We start from the raw sequence: 22279 nt of genomic DNA on the forward strand, positions 1-22279 counted from the left end.
ATTACTAGCGTTGGCACGACCGCAAAGTCTAATGTGCTTTTTGTTGATTACTAAAGGTATGGTTAGGTATACAAGAGGGGCAAGATTCACTGGGAGAACTTACATTAAATGTTTTGTAAAAGCAAACGCCACAGAGAAAGTGATTTCATGCCACTTGGTCTGAAAGTATCGTTATTGAAATATATTACAGGTAATAATACAAGAAAGCTATGCTGACGAAAAGGTAGTTTTATAGGCTGTTGATTTAGTAAAGTTCAACAGGATTATATATACACATATGTATGTTGTGTATTATGTATATAATTATAGATATGTATATTATATGTATGCATATATACATTATATATATATATATATATATATATATATATATATATATATATATATATATATATATATATATATATATATATATATATATATATATATATATATAATTGGTTTGACATGACTGATACTTGTAGAGGATTGTAACCTAATGAACAATGAAGAAAGACAAGACAACAGAAAAGAAAAGACAAGACAACGACAACAAACGCAAACGAAATAGGGAGCCCACATGCTTGGTGCCATGGAGGCTGCTAAGTTCTTGTCAGGAGCTGAAAAGCTTCGTTGTGTGGCCACTTTTCCTTGCCAGTGATCACGTGGAGAGTGGAGCGGTAGTTCCCTCAGCACGTAAGTCGAAGCAATTCAACTGCCAGACAAGAAACGTAGCCTCCATGACATCCCAGAACTGACCTCGTGTTTCTGATGAAGAACTAGTGACGTGTATACTGCCCTAAAATGGAAGACTGCAGTATCTGCAAAAATACAACACAGAAAAATGGTAGATACTCCCTTGCCTTACTACTGATCTTGCAGATACTGCAAATGTGACCCCCTCCCACCCTAAATACTCGTGGAAAGCATTGAAGAATCATTCTGAAACTGCAGTAACTTGTTTATTAGTGTTTCACGAGTTCAATAGATGGCATATCTCAATTTCCAAAATCTTGCTGATACTGCAGGTTTTCCATTGTAGGGAAGTATATTGTACGTGTGTACATTTTAGCATATACAAATGCATATGTACACACCTTAAATTGTGTTCAATTCAGGTTTTATGGTCTGTCTCAAAATCATTCAGTTAGAAAATCTTATGTTGATACTTTAAGAACCGTAAAAACTATGTAGTATTTTTATAGTAATTTTTTTCAGTAGTCTAAATGAAACTAAAATGTGTAGTTTTATATTTGTATAAAGTAAACTAAAAAAAAAAAAAAGCAAGTTAAACATAATACATTAAAGTTTGTTTTGGGATAATGAGAGTTCAGCTCTGAAATACTCATTTCTTTTGAAGTTGATGTTATATTCCAAATTTTCTTTTACCTTAAATGTACTGTCTCCCAAGAAATATTGGATATCGCAAGAAAACAAGTACTAAATGAATTGCTGCCGAAGAAAAATTAGCAACTTTTGAATGATTCTTGTTTTAGAGACCACAAAACCGACACTGAAATTGACATTGACCCATCATCCATCAGTCGCACATGACCGAGGCATGTCTAGTATGTGTTGCTTATGCCACATGGCAACAGCATGTTGCCACTTGGTTGCTCTATGGCTCGACCCCCTAGTGAAGTGAGGCCTTCCAAAGGGGTGCATGGCCTTAGTGCAGTGGTTCTTAACCTTTTCCAGTGTATGCACCCCTTTCAAATCAGCAGTCCGTTCTCGCACCCCGTGAATTGGTGAAATAAAACAACAGTAATAGTCATCATTATTATTAATTCTATTTTTATTTTTTGTAGAAAAAATAACATGCGTATATATAAATATATTTTGCGTCAGTTATTCATAGGCATCCTCACACCCCTTAGGAACAGGCTTCGCGCCCCCTGGGGGTGCGAGCACCCCTGGTTAAGAACCACTGCCTGAGTGTGTGTGTGTGTGTGTGTGTTGTTGTTGTCCGTTGGAAGCACGACGCCCGCCGTTGTTGTTGTTGTCGCTGGTCTTCTTCTTCCTTCGTGGCTGCTGCATGCTAACCGCTCTCTTCTCCTCTTCTCTTCCACCCTGTTATGTCCCACAGAAGCTTCATTGCTCCCCGTTATCTCAGCAGAGCGTCTCACATCCTGTCCTGATACCGTCCAGCCATCGTATAGTCCTACGTCAGATCGTACCTGTCTCACCAAAGGATGCGTGAAAGCCGGTAAGTTGATGCCTACTCTGGGAGACACTTGTCCTTTATTGCATTGTATAATGTCATTGCGATTTTTAGATGTATATTATATATATATATATATATATATATATATATATATATATATATATATATATATATATATATATATATATATATATATATATATATATATATATATATATATATATATATATATATATATATATATATATTGATCCCTCCAAGAAACAAACAATAGTTTAGTTTCATGAATGAATCTCGCAGCTCACCTCATTGGGCTATTTTTGTGGAATACCTCTCTATTTTGAACTTTTTGTAGTTGAATTGTCGAACAATAGCTACAAGAAATAGCTGCAGACGTCTGGTCGTTTAATTGTCAAGCTGTAAAGTTGTCACCCATAGCCAAGAAAACCTTTCCAAAGCGCATGAGTCCATTACTTTATATTCCAACATACGTGGTCTCTAATGTAGCTCATGAGAGGTGGAAGGATTGCTATAACTCAGGCTCGTATCTTCATTTTGAAGCACTGACCAAACTTAGTTACCTGGAGATAAACTGTGCTACTGAGACACAAATGCCATAGCATATTTATTTTATATAAATTTAGATAGACATAGTTATTCAGTATACAAAAAATCAATATATCTGAATGAAATACTAAAGTAAAATCTTATACCTGACTAGATATACATATTGAGGTAAAATATATTAAGTGGAGAAATCATGAGGTAAAATATATTAAGTTTGGAAATCATGAGGTAAAATATATTAAGTTGGGAAATCATGAGGTAAAATATATTAAGTGGGAAATCATGAGGTAAAATATATTAAGTGGGAAATCATGTGGTAAAATATATTAAGTGGGTTACTCATGAGGCAAAATGTATTAAGTGGGGAAGTCTTGAGGTAAAATATATTAAATGGGAAGTCATGGGGGTAAACTGTATTAAGTGGGAAATCATGAGGTAAAATATATTAAGAAGGAAATCATGAGGTAAAATATATTAAGTGGGAAATCATGAGGTAAAATATATTAAGTAGGGAAATCATGAGGTAAAATATATTAAGGGGGAAATTACCTTATGGACCCAAAAGTTCATTTAGTATCCATATCACGACAGGTATGGAAGAAGCCGAAATATTAAGTGGCTCCCTTGCAGTGGAAATATGTTTTTGTGGAAGCTGAATGGTTCTATTGAGATGACTTATATTAAATGAACACACATTCCTCTCCTTTAGCAAACAGTCTCATTGAATCTATGGACGAGAAAGTAGATCCCTGCGACGACTTCTTCCAGTTCGCCTGCGGGGGCTTCCTTCAGAAGAAAATCATACCTGATGAGAAGACATCGCTCTCGCGATTCAGCGAGGTCTCTGACGACCTGCGCGAGAAGCTCAGAGGTCTGGTAGAGGCAGAGGTCTCGGAGAAGGACTCACCATCCACGAAAATGGTGAAGGAGTTATATAAATCCTGCATGAACACAGGTAAGATGGCGATTATCGGTCACTTTGTGATTCTCAGGACCGCAGTTTCCATTTCTGTTAAGTTACACTCGGTTGCGATAGTGGAACCGAGGGTTCTTATAAGAAGTATTGTTGGTGAGAGTCATGGTTAAACGTGAGAATGTATTATTGTCTCATCTCAGGTCATATATCTTTTAAAAAATGGGAATCATCCCCAGGGAAATTGAAAGAATGTCGCAAATAAAGGTAGTAACGCTAACTTAGATTTAATTCACACAGTAAAATTTCTGCAGTCAAGAAATAATGCACGAATCCTTTCCGCTTGAGTAATGGACACGAGTAGGTCTACTGAAGCAATGCTACAAAAAGGCATTTTCTCATCCTCTCAATCTCTTACAGAACGTATAGAAGAGAGAGGATTAGAACCTCTTCAGGAGATCCTGAAGGAAATGGGTGGATGGCCTGTGGTCGAGGGAGACTCCTGGGACCCCTCAGGATTTGAGTGGTACACAAATGTCTACGTCAACAGGAAACTTGGGTATTCGCTGGATTACATCTTCGACTTCTCAGTGACCACGAACATCAAGAATTCCACGTGGAGGATTATAGATGTGATTACAACTGTGACTTATTCGGGAATGAATTAGGATCATTACAGTGTTGCCTAATCTGTATGCTTTAGCTCAGTGGTTCTTGACCTTTTTACTATCACGCCCCCTCTAAGAGTTGGCCCTTCCCTCCACGCCCCCCTTGCATCTGTGAGTAAAATTCCCTCCCAGATTTAAAGCAAAATAAAAAAGAGAGAGGAGGGGTTTTGAGGGATAGGGAGGGAGGTAAATAATTACAAAACATGGTAAGTCCAACGAGTCTACCCAGAGTAGTAGACTATAGGAAACTAACGTTATAAGGCGATACTTTTGCATTTTTTCATGAACTTCTGAATATTAGTTCCTTACTCTTGTTAAGAGAATAGCGAATATAATTAGAGGATTTTTAAATTTTCCCCAGGGCTCGCGCCTCCCCTGGAAATTGCTAGGGGGGCGCGCCCCCAGGTTGAGAACCACTGCGTTTAGCTGGAGGATTTTAGTATAACAGAGTTTTGTTATAGCCTGCTGTGTATATATTAACTGAATATGCGGCACAGAAATCGATATTCAACTATGTCTTGAAGAAATTCCCTAAAAAATTAGACATTTGAACTTATCTCCTATCTAATGATAAAACGCAGGCAATCATGGCAACGGTCGTGGGTATTACAAATTAGAAATTCCTGGAGACTTATAACTTTTTTTGAGAAAATCGTAAGTTTTTAGATTTTTATTTCGTAAACATTAGTAATTTAATGAATTGACAGTCACTTTGGGATTCTCTTGGAATTTTTAGTCTTGTTGAATGTTTGATCCGCCCTGAGAAGGAAATATCACATTTTGGCTGTCTTCCAGGGAGAATTACTTGCAGAGTTGAAGGATAGTAGTTTTTGCAATTGATTTCGTCGTGACATTAGTAATAGTAATAATTAGAGCTGTTGTGGTTTGCAACGTTGTTTTATTGATTCTAGTTGTCTGTATTAGAAAATAGATTGCTTATACTGAATTTGACGCGAGTTATTTTAAAATTGATCTTCACTTTCAGACAATATGATCACATGCTCTCGCTCCTAATTTGTACACAAATGGCCAGCAGCCTGACTAATAAGATCCTCTGATTAAGAGGGGGGAAAAAAAACTTTCCAATTATATGGTTAATGTACAGATTTTATGTGAATCTTAATGTTGCGAAAAACTGAAATCTTTCAAGGCAGAAACCTCCCACATGATACATACGGAAAATCAATTTAATATATATATAAATCAAACAGGTAAATGACAGTAGTAGTCATACTTTTTTTTTATGAAATGTAGGTTTCATGCTTGTGGCCTGTAGGTGTTAACAATATGGCCTTGCGTTTGTTTGTTGCTTCGTTTTCAACCTGGATGTAAATTTTTTCCCTGCAGATTGACCAGCCGCCTCTTGGTATGCCGTCTCGGAAGTACCTCTTGAAGGGGTTCAACGATAGCGACGTCCAGGCTTATTACAACTACCAGATCAGCATGGCCGAGCTCATGGGAGCCGACAGACAGAGAGCTGAAGCAGAACTCAAGGAATCTCTCGATTTTGAAATCCAGATTGCTAATGTAGGTTATATCTCCTTTTAATTCAAGTTTTCTTGTATTTTTTTTTTCTTTTTAGGTAGAGAGAAGTAATCACGGGGTATCCCTCTTTTCACAAGCATGGGCAGTAATAAGGTTGTTTTGGGTGAAAGACCTCATATTATTGGTGTTGATGTTAGTACAGTACAAACTACTCCAGTATCTTGAGATGTTAGTACAGAACAAATTACTCCAGTATATTCAGATGTTAGTATAGTACAAATTGCTCCAGTATATTCAGATGTTAGTACAGTACAAATCACTCCAGTATATTTAGATATTAGTACAGTACAAATTATTTCAGTATTTTCAGATGTTAGTACAGTATAAATCACTCCAGCATATTTAGATATTAGTACAGTACAAATTACTTCAGTATTTTCAGATGTTAGTACAGTACAAATCACTCCAGGATATTCAGATGTTAGTACAGTACAAATCACTCCAGGATATTCAGATGTTAGTACAGTACAAATTACTCTAGTATATTCAGATGTTAGTACAGTACATATCACTCCAGTATATTGAGATGTTAGTACAGTATAAATTACTCCAGTACATTCAGAAATGAATGTCCGAGAAAAAATCTAATTTATAATATATTATTATAAGAACAAACAAAATTATCATAAAAAAAATATAGAAAATAATCTCAAGCCCAACTTCTGAAAAGAAAATTTTTTCGTTCCAGTACTCCTTGCCAAAAGAAGAGAGACGGAACGCCACCAAACTTTATAACAAGATAACGATTGGCGAGCTGCAGGAGATGGTACCCGAAATTCCATGGGTGGAATACATCAACACTTTGCTCTCTCCTTTCTTCGAGGTGAGACAAGAAAATAGTTCATCTGATATTAGAAAACGTGTGATAGTTTTTCATAGTTTTGTTCCTGAGGTGAAATCTATTAAAGTTCTTAACTTTCATTTTCCGTTAAACTTTTATATTTAATTCGTGGCTTATGAAATGTTAAAGGATAGATTATGCACTGGTGTATTGGAAATGCTCAGGGCTATAAACTAAAAGAAAAAAATCGATCATTTAGAGATACTGTCGATTGGTTCTTTAAATTCCTGTAAGTATCAGCTATGGTATGTAAATGCTTAAAGTCAGATATATTGAAAGTGAACTGGTGAATGTTCTGCTTGACTCGTTAATATTATTCTGTGTCAATATGTTGAAAAATACTGCCACTACTGACATAATGCACTAAAATACCTATCTGAACTTTGACTAAGATTAAGTAAAGGATTGATAAAAATTTTTTTCCCCATTTGATATTGCACAAAAAGGGAATATTATAGGGCAATTGTTAGAAAGTTTAGTTTATTTTAGCTTCCCATGCATATTGAAGTTTATTTTACATGAGCTTTGTTTGACAGTGTGTGTGGGGCCGTTTCCATCATACCAAATGATTTAAATAAGTGAAAACCTTTCTGTTCAAATGAAACACTAATCCGGTAATAAATTTCCCGAAGTATAAGATAATGTCTAAAAAGAATTAAAATGTGCGAGGTAAGGTGTTGTTTGGAAAATGAGTGAATGCTGATTTTTCATCAACTGTTTCAATATAGAGACAGTAAAATTGGTTTTATTTTTTCCCACAGGTAACAGCCGATGAACCAGTAGTCATCAGCAACAGGGAAATGGTCAAAAACCTCGGAAAACTTGTAGCCAAAACCCCTAAAAGGTAAGTCCGCTCATTCATTCATTCTTCCTTTTTCGAAATAGTAGACAAGAAAAGTAAAATGACATACCAGTAGAAGCAGGGGTTCCCTAGTCAAGGTCATTTCTCATGATGACTAAACCCCGTAGGGGGTTAGTGCCGTCAGTGCACCTCATGCGGTGCACTGTAGGCATTACTTAAGGTTCTTGGTAGCGTGCCTTCGGCCCCTAGCTGCAACCCCTTTCTTCCTTTTTTTTTTTTTCTGTACCACCTCCTTTGATATTCTTTTTCTTCCATCTTACTTTCCACCCGCACCTAACAATTGATTCATAGTGCAACTGCTTTGAGGTTTTCCTCCTGTTGCTTATTTCAAACCTTTTACTGTCAATTTCCGTTTCAGCGCTGAATGACCTCATAGGTGTATGTATGAAACCGCTCCAGAAATCTTATTTGGAAGTGAACAGAAATTAATATGAATCCTCAGTCACCGAAGTCGAGGTTGATAAGATAGTGTTTTGTCATTAGTGTTCAGACAAAAACTGTCTGACTTGAGGATGATAGTACAATATCATGAGTTGTCACATCAACCAAAGGCTGAATGATTTAGCAGCTTTCTTCATCCATAGGATTATAAGTTTTCTTAGAGTAGTAAAATTTAACTTTTGTTCATCCCAGCAGTTGAAGTGTAATTGAAAGAAGCTTCTCTCTCGTTTTGAATTGAATTAAATTTCAAGGGTCAAACTAACCCAAGAGTTTGCAGTTCAGTAGTTGATTTCTTCCTTCCTTCAGAGTGATCGCCAACTACATGATGTGGAGAGTAACAGCAGCCTCCGTGGGATACTTGAATGAAGCAGCCAGAGACATCCAGCTTGCATATTCCAAGAAGCTCGTCGGAAAGGGAACACGGGAACCACGCTGGAAGGAATGTATGGGATCAGTCTCTGGAAGGTGAAGCCCCTCGATTTTTAATCACTTTTGACGAACAGTCGAGCAGTTATCTTATTCTGGAGACAGTATATCATCTCTGGAAGTAACTAAGCTATTGAATACTTGATCTATCTTTAACAATTCGTCCTGTAAGTCATCCCGTTGTAAGTAGTATTGCATTTGTGCGTAGCAGTATGCAATAAAATAAAATTTAAGGCTAAATTTTATCTTATTGCATATTCTAGGGACTGAATTCGGGGAAACAGAGTTTTGTGGATGTGACAAAATCAAAATTTGTTTAAAAATAAATTTTCAAAACCGATCTTATCTTCCAGCCTTTCTCATGCTGTGGGCTCCATGTACGCAAGTACCTTCTTTAAGGAAGATGCCAAAGCTGCAGCCGATGAAATGGTAACCTACATCAGAGCAGAGTTCGACAAGATTCTTCATGATATTGACTGGATGGACGATACAACCCGCAAGAGGGCTCTTGAAAAGGCTACAGCCATCACCCCACACATTGCTTATCCTCCAGAATTGCTCGAGGAGCAAAAGTTGACCGATTTGTATGAGGGAGTAAGTATTAGGTGCATTAGAAAAACCTGAGAAATTAAACAGTTTTAATTATGAAGCATAAGCTCCGTTTTTACAATACGTGTTTTAGGCATAATTCAGGTAAATTTATTATTATGACGCATCAATATATAATTGATATTGGAAGGCAACAAAATTTTCATATGCAATTCAGTTGATCCTTTCGGTTATTGTGCAATTAGTGCTGAATGTTTTAAGGTCAGTAGTTTTGTAACTGATATAAATTTGGATCAGTAGCATATCATGTAAACAAATAACTCTGATTCTTTTTTTTATTAATTTTTTTTTTTATTTTGCAGCTTCAGATTTCCAGTGGTGATCTGTTGGAGAACATGCGCAACCTGACCGTGTTCGGAACTGATTATTCCTTCAAGCGACTCCGCGAGAAGATTGACAAAAAAGACTGGAAGAACCACGGAGCGGCTGCTGTTGTCAATGCCTTCTACAGCCCCCTCGAGAACTCGATCCGTTAGTATATATATCCACTTGCGGTTTCTACCCCGTAGGGGGTTAGTGCCGTCAGTGCACCTCGCGTGGTGCACTGTATGCATTACTTATGAGTCTTTGCAACGTCCCTTCGGCCCCTAGCTACAACCTCTTTCATTCCTTTTACTGCACCTCCGTTCATATTCTCTTTCTTAATCTGACTTTCCACCCTCTCTGATGATTGATTCATAGTGCAACTCCGAGGTTTTCCTCCTGTTACACCTGCCAAACCTCCTTACTGTCAGTTTCCCTTTTCAATGCTGAATAACCTCATAGGTCCCAGCGCTTGGCCTTTGGCCTAAATTCTATATTCTATTCTTACGGTTTCTAGATCCTTTGGCAGCTCGTATTTTTATGTCCAGCAAATTAGCCTCTCGAGTTAGTCTGTTCATTTCACTTGATTTCTGGCATAAAGTTATTTTTTTCATTTTATTGCAAAAAACTGAAACCGTTCTTTTATGAAAACAAATTGGTGATTTACCGTCAACTTATCACCCCTACCGGGTAAACTAAAATTCTGATAATTTCATATAAGCAATGGCCCATTAACATACAGAAAATATTTAGGAGTTTAGATCTTGAATTTCATAAAACCTTCATGAATATCAAAAGCTCATTCAAAGTGAAATGAATCGTACACGAATATATTCAATGAAAATGTGAGAAAGGTCTTGCTAATTCTGCACCTTTTCCATATTAATCTCATGGCTGTTAGCTAGTTTTTATATACAAGATTAATTTATTTAAAAACTAATTAAAAGCTAATGCTGATTTGAAAAGGATGGCATTACAGTCTCATATTATTCCGTATTGGTTTCGAGGCTTTGGTGGATATCGATCATAGTGTCAAATAAGTAAAGGCAGTATTAGGTTCTAAAAGTTCACTATTCTCATTAAGTCCTTGGTTCCTTTTTGATGTCAGTTTGCCCTACGTTGTAAGACCATACAGTTAAGACCAGATGAAGAGATAGCGTAATATTCATTGATGAAAATCAAATTCTTAAGCTTGCCACCTTGTGTTTAGATGTTGAGAAGGTGCCCTAATCTTGTGGTTTTGTGTTTTTGATGGATTAGTTAGGATGATAGCCCTTCTATCCAAAGGGCAGTCTAAAATCGCTGTAAGGAAACTCGCCAGCTGCTGGGCTGAGTAGCAGCAGATTGTTTAAAATTTGTTTTTATATTTCTTGGTATTCATATAACTATGATACAGATCTTCATTTCCTTCCGAATAAAAATGCATATTTTCAAGTATGAAAAGTCGAAAAGAACTCTGTCTTTGCCTCAAAAGCTGGTGAAAGTAACCCAGTTTAAAATGGGCTATCACATTACCCTGAGTAACGAAATTGTTTAGCAAGTTCAGGTACTATATTAGGATTTCTCTGTCATAAGTGAGTGTCTACTAAATTATAGAATTTAGGGCTTTAGGCTTTCCCACTCCCTGTGTTGGTCAAACATAGTCTCCTCAGTAGAATAATGAATACAGTTGTATTGTTTTCATCTGCAACAAATGGTCTAATATAATGGAAGTTGCTTACCGGATGCATTTGACACATGGAATATTAATTCAGTGGTCTCTGTTTCCAGAATTCCCTGCCGGTATCCTTCAAGGAACATTCTTCGAAGCTGACAGGCCTAAATATATGAATTTCGGTGCCATTGGATATGTCATAGGCCACGAAATTACCCACGGATTCGATGATTCGGTAAGTGATGATTTAGTGTATGGATAAAAATGATCTACAAAAGATACTAAACACCGAGGCATCTGTTGCTGCAGTCGATAATACTGCCCTAAAATGGAAAACCGCAGTATATGCAGAATTTTGAAATTGGGATATGCCACCTGTTGGGCTCGTGAAACACCAATACACAAGTTACTGCAGTTTCAGAATGATTCTTCAATGCTTTCCACGAGTATTTAGGGGGTCCCATTTGCAGTATCTGTAAAATCAGTAGTAAGGCAAGGGAGTATCTACCATTTTTCTCGGTTTTGTATTTTTGCAGATACTGCAGTCTTCCATTTTAGGGCAGAATAAGCGCCAGCCATAAAGTATCTGCTAAATGAAACTCACTTTCAGTATCAGACAAGGTGATAAAACCTTTTGTTCTCTGAACAACCAAATTGGAAACGGTCTAGCTCAAGGTACGCGCTAGGAACGCCAAGTATAAAGAAGTCTATAAAAAGCTGAAGGAATAATTTTGTATCACTGACAAATGCTCAGAGTCATACAAAGTTCTAAATAAATGATCCTTGATGTAAAAAGCTGAAGGAATAATTTTGTATCACTGACAAATACTCAGTCATATTAAGTTCTAAATAAATGATCCTTGATTTAGGTATACAAGGTTGAGCGGATTGTTTCAACCTTGGAAAGGCTAAGATCTTTTTCAGAGACTTAATTAACTTTATCTCTTCAAAAAGGGCCGTCAGTTTGATGCCAGCGGGGACCTCAGAGACTGGTGGGAGAAGGAGACCAAGGATAAGTTCATTGAGAAAACCAAATGCATTATCTACCAGTATGGCAACTACTCTGTTCCTGAGGTCAAGATGAATGTAAGGAAGTACTCTTTATTATTATTATTTATTTTACACTTTAGTTCCAGGTGGAAGTTGTGATTTACCTTAGAGATATTGTTCGGAATTAAACAGCAATCTGTTTGGAACAGGCAGGACAGGCCATAGGCTTAAAATGCAAGCATCAAGAGAGGAGAATGTCCGTATGTTAAAACGAGGACAGAAAACAATCATAAATATATAACATTAAATAATAAAGTCTGTAACCTAAATTTTAGGATTCAAGATATTGCTGTTGTATCCTGGGGCAACGAGTCTTAGATTTTAGTATCGTGCCGTGGCAGCCTACCGTTAAGAAAATGGTTACACTGTTGACCCATGGGTTTCCAGGGTACTTTATTTTTTTTAATGTGCTAATGTTATCCTGAAAGGGGGGACACTTCTGTCTGAAACACTTTCTCTTTCCTCAGCTGAATGGTATCAACACCCAAGGTGAGAACATAGCAGACAATGGTGGAATCAAGGAGGCTTACTATGCTTACAAACAGTGGGCTAAGGACCATGGTGAAGAACAGCAGCTGCCAGCCATGCCATACACTCCTCATCAACTCTTCTGGCTTTCTGCAGCTAATGTATGGTGCGGGAAATACAGACCTGAAACCCTTAAACTGCGCATCCTGACTGGCGCACATTCACCTGCGCAGTTCCGCGTCAACGGTCCGTTTAGTAATCTTCCAGAGTTCTCCGAGGACTGGAAGTGCCCCAAAGGCTCCAAACTGAACCCGACCAAGAGGTGTTCTGTTTGGTAATAAAAGTCACATCGTCAAGTGACAACACGGGAGAGGGAGGGTGGGAGGGACGGGACGGGGCTGGGATAAGAAATAAAACAGAAAAAGCGAACGTTGCGTCTTGAGATTTGTCTTAGAGTTTTACACCTTAGAAATGTCTTTGGTGCTTCATGGTTGCTATGTGTAGAGATGTAGTCTGCTGTACACTCCTTTCGGTCAAGCTGCCCCATGACACAAGCTCCCGGGGACGATATTCTAATTATTATGACTGAGTTGTTGTAGAAATCGAGCTGATTAGATTACCCGATAGTGTTCACTGAATATGCTCTTACTAGAAGAACGGTTTCTTGTATATTTTTTACCCAGGTTTGCAATCCCCGGCTGGGCCGGGGCACAAGTCGAGTGAAAGGGAGGATTTTATAAAGTAGATGTTTTAAGTGGGGGAAGAGATTTATATTTTTACCGGTGTACGTTGACTCCAATTTGAGACTGCTTCGTCAAGTCAGACTTGGAAGATAAGTCTATCCCTTTTTGGCTGCCTAATTTTCATTTTAGTACAAAGGGATATATTTCATGTCATTTTAGGATTTCGGAAATCATTTTCAGAATCGCTTTTACTACGGTAGTGACGCACATCTTTATTACGTATGTATTTATTGTCCTTTTTATTTCTTCCTAATTTTTTTGTTTTTTTGAAAATCATTGTAATGCATAATTGAAGTTGGTGGTGCTCTTGAACAACGTCTATCTCAGTTTTAGCTGAAAGTTCACTTGGAAAGTGAACTTCCCCACACACAAAGTTCTTGCAGCATTTTTGCTGGCGTGTTTCGTGGATCTACTTCAGTTGGTTAAGTCAGAAGTTTCTTAGTCCTTGCGTTTTTTAGGGATGTCTGTCTGCTGGCACATTCCATAAATAAATGTTTTTCTTTTAAAAAATGCAAAGCTTTTACTTCAGGAAGTTCCTTGAGTCTTAAGTCTTGTACTTAATTTTTCTTTTATGAGTTGGTATGCCCTAGAGAAATTTTGATTTTATCTGGTAACTTTTTACATGATTCTTTCATTCCCCTTCCTTCAGCTTTTGCTTTAGTTACTTAAGTGTTTTTATAGGTTGTTTTATAGCAAATTTATTTTTACACATTATTTAATTCTTTCCTTTTAATCATAATCAGCTTTTAAAGTCTTCAGACTTTTTCTTCATTTTTTACAATTTATGGGTGAGACAGTTTTCGTCTCTCGTTTTAACCGATATCGAACTCTTGTCTAATCGTACAACAAAAAGATGTTCTACCTCAACAACGGCCGAAGAGCGCTAGAACACCCTCTCTGCATCTGTGAACGAGGGAAAAGATATCAAAGCATATTTTGAATTCGAAGAGGAGGAGGAGGAATACTGTTCCCAGTTGAAGTCACAAAGGGACTTTTCTTGCCGCCACTCCAAGACCATCGTATCTGGACGGTGCCGTCTTCAACAGAAAATGGGGCTGCCTTTTGCAGTGGCTACTGGGTTTTACCTTGTAAGCATTCATTCTTTTCTCTTTGGAAACCTCCTTGCATTTCATTATCAAATTGCTGTTGATAAGGATTTGTAGAAAAGGGCCACAACCCCTGACATTTGTAGTCAAGAGTTTTTCAACACTTGACCACATTCCTGGCTTGCTCTGGAGACAACTTTTCTTTGCAGATGTAACGTCGACACTTCAGATCTGTGTTGCAGGTTCACTGTATTGTATCAGTGCGCTTGATGGTGGAATATGACAACTTCAAAGCTCAACTTGTTTTGATTTCCTACGATGGCGAAAGTGAATTCTGTACTCGGAGGGTTAGTTTAGCAAAAGGCGGTTGATTTAATGAGGAATACTGGAAACAGCCTGTATTTGTGTGTGGAGAGAAAGGTGCTAATTTCTAGGGGCAATCTTTGGCTTTTGAAAAGGCGTCTAGGAGGTTTAATTATAAAGGCATATTCTTTTCATTCATGATTTAGGCATTCATACAATAAGCGAAAAGTTGTGTATAGACGCGTATGGGTATGCGTGTCGGTTTAGGCTACGTGTATGTGTTTGCATACACAGTTGCGTATGCATGCATATTTTCCTGAGGATAATGTACATCGTGACTGCAAGCATACACCAGAATAACAATGTCATTCGAGTCAAGTGAAAAAAGTTCATGACTTGTTTCATATCGGCCGCACACACGCAAGACTTCGACGCTAAGAGAATTTTTCACAGGGAGGAATATTTTCATAAAAAAGCACTATTTTTAGAAATGTTACGTACGAACTCCAGATAGTCATTATTTACATATCTATATTGGTAATGTAAGCATAGATGATGAAATCTTTTGTGATTTGTATAGTAATAAAGTGTATGTGTACAATGTCTTTTATTGCAACTTTGATTAGTTTGGCTGTCATCAGGAGTATTTTGGCAAATAAGATCAGCCGACAGAAGACGACCTGACATTCACTCAAAGGAGCAGTGAAGAAAGCAACTGTTCGTCATCTGTGTTGCCCTAAAATGGAAAACTGCAGTGTCTGCAAAATTTTCGAAATTGAGATATGCCACCTATTGGGCTCGTGAAACACTTAATACACAAGTTACTGCAGTGTCAAAATGATTCTTCAATGCTTTCCACGAGTATTTAGGAGGTCCCATTTTCAGTATCTGCAAAATCAATGGTAAGACATGGGGAAAACTGCAATATCTACCATTTTTCTCAGTCTTGTATTTTTTGCAGATACTGCAGTCTTCCATTTTAGGGCAGTGTAGTCATCATCAGGAAAGTGTTGTCGATGGCAAAATCACATTGGTAGAAATTGCATTAATCATACTGAATTATAAACTGAGCATTGTAAATTATTAGTCAAGACGTAAGCCATTTAGGCGGAACTGAATGGTTTAGGGCTTGGCTTCTTGCTATCATCAGGAGTCTTGTTTTTATTTGGATTTCAGCCAAGAAAAACTTGAAAGATTTGAATTCAAGCTTTAATGTTGGGTGTTTTTCGACTGTTGAATTATCCAGCTCTAATGCTTGATAATATCACCAAGACAAACTACATTGTTATATTTTCTCATGTAGTTAGCTTCAATTGAGGTGTGTTCGATTTTTTTTAAGAAGCTGTGGAACCATATTGGAATCTGTTACTTTAAGCTAATTTTGAATCTTGGAACATTCTTTTGAACGCTTCGTCATTGACAGATGTATGGGAATCTGTTGAAGTGGTTACTAAAAATGTGCACGTGGCACGAGTACCTACCTATTACATGATAACGCTATAACAAGATAAATCCAAGATTCCATTCGGCTGAGAATAACAAATGCAGGATCTGATGGACGATCACTCTTGCTGCAATGTTTAATGCTGTATTTTTACCTGCCTCTTATCCTAGTTTGTGGTCCATTGCCAAAATGTTTACAATTTGTAAGAAACGTAGTAGGCAAGAACCAAAAGAATTATCGAGGTGTAATAGTGATCGTTTGGCAAAATTATATGATATGGCTTTGTGCTCACGGCTTGAGAAATGGTTTAAGCCTTATAGGGAACAAGCAGATGTACAGGGGGTTCGTGGTTTCTTGTACGGAACATTTTGTAGCATGAAGATTAATGACTGAATTGGCTAAAAAGAAAAAGCCTTTTTAAAGTATTTGTTGATTTCAGTCAAGCCTATGATCTAGTACCCAGAAACTTGTTAATCAGGGTCTTGAAGCGCTTCGGGTGTAGGGCTGTGATGCTGGCGGTACTTATCGTAGTATATAAGGTAACGATCATTCTTTTGCTATATGTATGTTCATATAACTTAATTGCATATGTTGACGTATGTGTATGCTTCCTGTTATAGGGTGATTGCATAAGTGATTTTCTTGTTTTTTTCTTCTTCTTTGTCGAAGTGAGAAGTGCCAAATTTATTCCATTGTTCTCTCTCTGTTTTCTCTTACATCCCATCAACCGAGTTTCTAATTTGGTGGTTCTTAACCTAGGGGCGGGGTGGGGGGCGGCGTCAGCAATTGTCAGGGGAAGTGCGAGCCCTAGAAAAAATTAAAAATTCTCGAAATATATTCAGAAGTTTATGAAAAAATGCAAAAGTATCGCCTCATAACGTTAGTTTCCTATAGATTACTACTCCGGTAAGACTCGTTGGGCTTACCATGTTTTGTAATTATTTATCTCCCTCCTTATCCCTCGAAACCCCTTTTCTCTATGTCTTTTTTTTATTTTCCTTTAAATGTGGGAGGGAATTTTACTCATAGATGCAAGAGGGGTGTGGAGGGAAGGACCAACTCTCAGAGGGGGCGTGGTAGTAAAAAGGTCAAGAACCACTGAGCTAATTCATAAATATGTTTTGCAATCATACATTTTCTTAGTTCCCCGCCAGACATATAATATGTAATGTTTTCCCACAGATAGTCTCTCGGTAGGCAGCTTGGTGTTAAGATATATTCTGAGAAAATTACACAACGAACGAAGACCCGCTCATTATGTATACCACAATGAACTCATTTTAAAAGAGATAGTACGAAGGCGAATTTCCAATGAACTGATTATATTTGTCAAGAATAAAAAGAACAAGTAACCTTATTACGACAAACAATCTTACGAGTTTGAAGAGCGGCATGAATCATCCTAGGCAAGATTTTGCTTACCAAAATACAAGTCCAGTCTGAGACCGTCAGCCCTGCATATTTTTACATTTGGGATGTTAAACTACAGCGCTTTCTTGTCGCCTAACATCTGGTTGATTCACCTCTAGATCCACAAAAAAACCTGATTGACGCCTTCATTCAAGTACGTGGTCAGTTTTTTTTGTTAAGATTCTTTAGTCGTAAATCGGGTTTATGTACTTGTTTGATCTAAGGAACTGCTTGACCTCACTTACCAACTAGGAAACCTTGTTCTAAAGTCTAGACGTTTCATCTTGTCACAGCTCTTTCTTGTTAAATATATATATATATATATATATATATATATATATATATATATATATATATATATATATATATATATATATATATATATATATATATATATATATATATATATATATATATATATATATATATATAAATATATATATATATATAATATATATATATATATATATATATATATATATATATATATATATATATATATATATATATATATATGTATATATATATATATATATATATATACAAAAACATATTTTTAGCATGTCGTCAATATTAACCATTAAGCCCACTAATCTTTTAAGAGTTCAGTAAATCTATTTACGCAAACTCGTTCATTCTACCTCTCATCTATACGTCACTGTCAATGTTCTCAAAGTCATGTAACTCGCCCAGACCTTTAGCTGGACTGACTAAGACCTAAGACTGACCACTTTTTGCGAGATCCAATATTTTTCTTTCTCTCTCTCTCTCTCTCTCTCTCTCTCTCTCTCTCTCTCTCTCTCTCTCTCTCTCTCTTTGTTTATTAGGTTCAACAGATATTCGGTCGAGTTTTGTTAATGTTTGAGGGCATCCGTAAAATCTGGGAACATTTTTTTCACTTGGCAGAAACTCGGAATATTGACAGGATCGTTCTTCTTTCGACCTTATTAATCCCACTGTATAGCAGGTAAGCAATATCCTACTCTCTGCTTATCAAAATAAGGCTGAAAACTCCTTAAACATTACAGATTATAACCATCCTAACTCGAATTGCTGATATTGCAAGCTTGAAATTATCCGTACAAAACTCAGGTAACTTTCACGAACGCATTATATTTAATGGAAATTTGATAGATTCATTTTATATGTATATTTATTCCTTTTTTTTGATAAACGGACAAACCTCGCAAGCAAAAAGACCATTCGACAGTTCAGAAACTGACATTTTTCAATTTAAATGCCGGTGCTCTCGTTTTCCCAAAGTGCCGAAGGGCTGCAGGTGACTGTGACGTATGCAGATTCATCATTCAAAACTAGATTGGTCCGGATTTAATTTTAGAATCTTGGACCACAGACGCCATCTATTGATTGCCCGAAGCAAAACGGTGTTCAGTCAAGAAACTGTTGTGGTTTTGATGGCAAGGTAAGATCAAAATTGCCCAACAAGTGACTGCAATGACTATGTAAAAAATAATGATTGTTTTCAATTATTCATGCCTATTGATGCATAAACAAGTAGTATTTGAAGCCAGATACTTAAAATGTACGAGGGAATTCACGAAGACAGCTCTGGTAATACATACACTGCCCGACTGTTGACCGGCGAAAAGCTAGAATTACCAACAAAATATGAGTAATCCATATATTATTATAGTCTAAATGAAGGCAAAACCGGGAGTACATTATAAAGAGAAGAATTTTTTAACTTATTTTTAGCTTTAATCTTGGCAAAGGCTCACAATAATGACATTTTCCTTTCGATTCCTGCTTTGAAATTTTTCAAGGGTTTGTATGGCTGGCTACAGGGCTACAGGATGTGTCAACAGGGTGTCAAGACTACGATTCTTTTCAGTTTTCACCTGACTAAATGATTCCAGAAAATAATCACTGGACACGTTCTAATAGCTCATCCGGTGGTGCATTTCATAAACGCACTAGTTTCATTAAATGAACGTATTTTATCTTGAAGATAGTGGTCAGAATATACAAGGATTTTACAAAGCTGATAACCTAAGAGAATGGTAATTTGTCCTTCAAGTTTCTCGTAACCTTCCAAAAGGTTATAAAGATTAACTTATCTCCTAAGACCGTACTTAAGACAGAATATCGTCTATATTAATGCCATATAAAGAAAAATAGTGATATGTATGTCAGGAAATACTTAAAATGATAGTGCTACTGACATGGTAAACAGGATTACCAAGTGCACTTGTGCTTACAGGTTTTTTTGCAGGGAGAAATTGGGTATAATTCTTATAGAAAGTTATTAAAATTACATCTGATTGTTATATATATATCATTAAATTTTAATTATTCATATCACCAGGGCTGTTTCACATCTTCCTGTCGTATCCTCGGGATTTTAAGGTTGGCAGTTCTGATTACCAAATTCCTCTGTATTTTTCCTTCAAGTTTTAGAATTTCCACGAATTTTGGCAAACTCAAAACATACTTTGAACCAGAAACAATTAATTTGATTGAATATATCTCCAAACCTGCAAAGTTTCGATTAAAATAGAATTGAACAGATTCGCAACGTTTGCTATGAATACTCCTTGATAAGTCGTTAGTGCCAACGTTTTAGACTTTAAAACAAGAGAATTTTCAGCCTTTCTTTCATGGTTCACAAATTTTTGAGTCGCAGATGGCGAACTGTTCACAACAAGAATCAATTAACATCTTTAATTCATTGATTCTCGTAAAGAATAGTGCGTCATTTGCCCTTGATTACATGGTACGTCTTTAGAAATGTTGGCAATCCTGCCTCCTCTTCGGACAAGGAGCAGCCATTGTGTGTTACCAGAAGAAAGTTTTGTCTTTGCTGAAAACTTTGAATGCTGTTTGAAATGTCCACTAATTAAGGCCTAATTTTAGATATATGTAATAATGCTTTCTATAAGAGTTATCATATGTATTAATATAAGATTTATTCGTGGTCTTGTTAGAAGAATGTATAATAGTTTCGTCTTTAAACAACTAAACTTCATCCATAGATTGTCATAGCACTCAATAGATGTCTTCAGTGTACCATGTTGAGAAAATATTTCAAGATAAAAAATATCATATTTTGGTATTACTAGCACGTAACACCTTTTATTTAATATCACTTGAAAATAAAATTCCCCTTAGTATTACAAGTAATGCCTTTTATCATATAATAATGTGGATATCTTTATCTTTATAGTGATTTAGTTTGATTTATGAAATTTAAGCTCAAAGCAGATAAGATTACTACCGTTTACCATTTAAATATTTTTTTACGTTTTCTATATAGTGGATAAATTGTCTTTGTAGAAAATGGTATTGTAGGATATTTGGATATTTATAAAAATTAGCTCTCTCTCTCTCTCTCTCTCTCTCTCTCTCTCTCTCTCTCTCTCTCTCTCTCTCTGTATGTGTGTGTGCTTAAAAGGATTTAAGTTGAAAGAATATATAAAGATAACACCAAAACTCTCTCTCTCTCTCTTATTTTCTAATCACGTTCCATAATTATAAATTTGTCCTGAAGTTTTAGTAACATAAAGCGTAAAGGCTTTGTTTTCAATTTCTGTTTTTGACATGAATTATGCAATGCTTGTTTTGACATGTATAAGCTCAGAATCCAGGAAAGGGAGATTGTGCTCTACTGTAGTTTGGTAGTTCATACACTCATCTGGTTGGTTCCTGTCGTATTACTGCTTGTAGCTGTAGGGACCTGTGTAGTTCCGTAGGATCAACATTTAATTGCGAAAGTCAGTCTAGTTATCAGGCAATCTGTGAGTGCATAAAGATTGTTTGATTATTTTTAAGGTTATGTTGTTGCACTTTCGTATGGGGTCAGTTGCTAAAGACCAGATTTGTCACTCTGTCATTCGTTCTTGCTTTCTTTCTTTAAATTTTCAGCTGAAGAAAACCCTTATGAACGGAGTCAACAGGCTATAATAAACCCAAAAGGGCTCCAAAGGGAAATCAACTTGCAAAGAGAGAGAGAGAGAGAGAGAGAGAGAATGAGAGAAAGAGTTATAGGAAAAGGTGATTAAATAAATAAACATGAAGGAATAACAAATCAAACCGATACACCTGAAATTCAGGAGACATCAGCAGAAAAATGAAGAAATGAATTGGCTCCTTCCTTAAATATTTGGATATCAAAAGATTCCACAACTGCACTAGGCAAATTATTCCACATTTGAGTTGTAGCCAAGATAAAACTCTTAGCAAACTGAGTAATATTAAACCTGATGCTAGAAAATGACACACGTTCGTTACATTAGCTGTTCAGGTTTGGCTTATCCTAACTTTTCACCCTACCGTTATATAGCAAAGCGTATTTGGGTTAATTTGATATATATAATATATAAATCATAAAGCCCAAGGGGTAAAGTTCGTAGGCATACCTACACCACACCCTCCCCCCATCAGACCCACAGCAAACACTGGCTTACCACTGCAGTGCAATGGCAGAAATTTAGATGCCTCCCATAGCTAATCTTGTACTAGCTCTCCTGAAATAAATAAATAATTCCAAACCCATTTTCATTTTACGATAAATAACATGAATATTGTCATACTGTAACCATTATATATAAAATGTTTCAGAGGATTTCCTGTTATTCTGTTTACCCTATCTATATTCATGCCTTTAACTATTAATACCATTTCTTTACTTAATACTGAAGGTTATAACGATCCACATAGAGATATCTTGTGAAAATGGGGTTTAGTCTCACTAGCCAATGGGAAATCGTTTAAGAAGACGCTTTGCCAAAATCCAAAGATTCCAACCAATAAAAGGTGGCGACAGAAAAATTGGTTATGGTGTAGGCTTCTGATTGGTCAAAGCAATTCCTATCCCTTACTTTGG

General features: G+C 36.5%; 1 protein-coding gene across 10 annotated transcripts in view; it reads left to right on the top strand.

The window, feature by feature from the left end:
• The window catches only part of Nep2 (Neprilysin 2), a 237006-nt gene extending 221826 nt beyond the window's left edge, over positions 1-15180 (top strand). For 5 of the 10 annotated variants that reach the window (XM_067118788.1, XM_067118789.1, XM_067118790.1 and 2 more), the window contains 12 exons: positions 2096-2185; positions 3420-3665; positions 4044-4255; positions 5639-5818; positions 6525-6659; positions 7439-7521; positions 8287-8445; positions 8760-9000; positions 9318-9486; positions 11089-11207; positions 11927-12058; positions 12490-15180. In XM_067118788.1, coding sequence (XP_066974889.1) covers positions 2096-2185; positions 3420-3665; positions 4044-4255; positions 5639-5818; positions 6525-6659; positions 7439-7521; positions 8287-8445; positions 8760-9000; positions 9318-9486; positions 11089-11207; positions 11927-12058; positions 12490-12828 — 2105 coding nt within the window. In that variant the 3' untranslated portion in view covers positions 12829-15180. Of the gene's footprint in view, positions 1-2065; positions 2186-3419; positions 3666-4043; positions 4256-5638; positions 5819-6524; positions 6660-7438; positions 7522-8286; positions 8446-8759; positions 9001-9317; positions 9487-11088; positions 11208-11926; positions 12059-12489 lie in introns of all 10 variants that reach the window. The other 5 variants (XM_067118783.1, XM_067118784.1, XM_067118785.1 and 2 more) reach the window with 1 other exon arrangement.
• The last annotated feature ends 7099 nt before the right edge of the window (positions 15181-22279 follow it).

Source organism: Macrobrachium rosenbergii, chromosome 16, assembly GCF_040412425.1.
Source record: "Macrobrachium rosenbergii isolate ZJJX-2024 chromosome 16, ASM4041242v1, whole genome shotgun sequence".
NCBI classification, from domain to species: Eukaryota; Metazoa; Arthropoda; class Malacostraca; order Decapoda; family Palaemonidae; genus Macrobrachium; species Macrobrachium rosenbergii.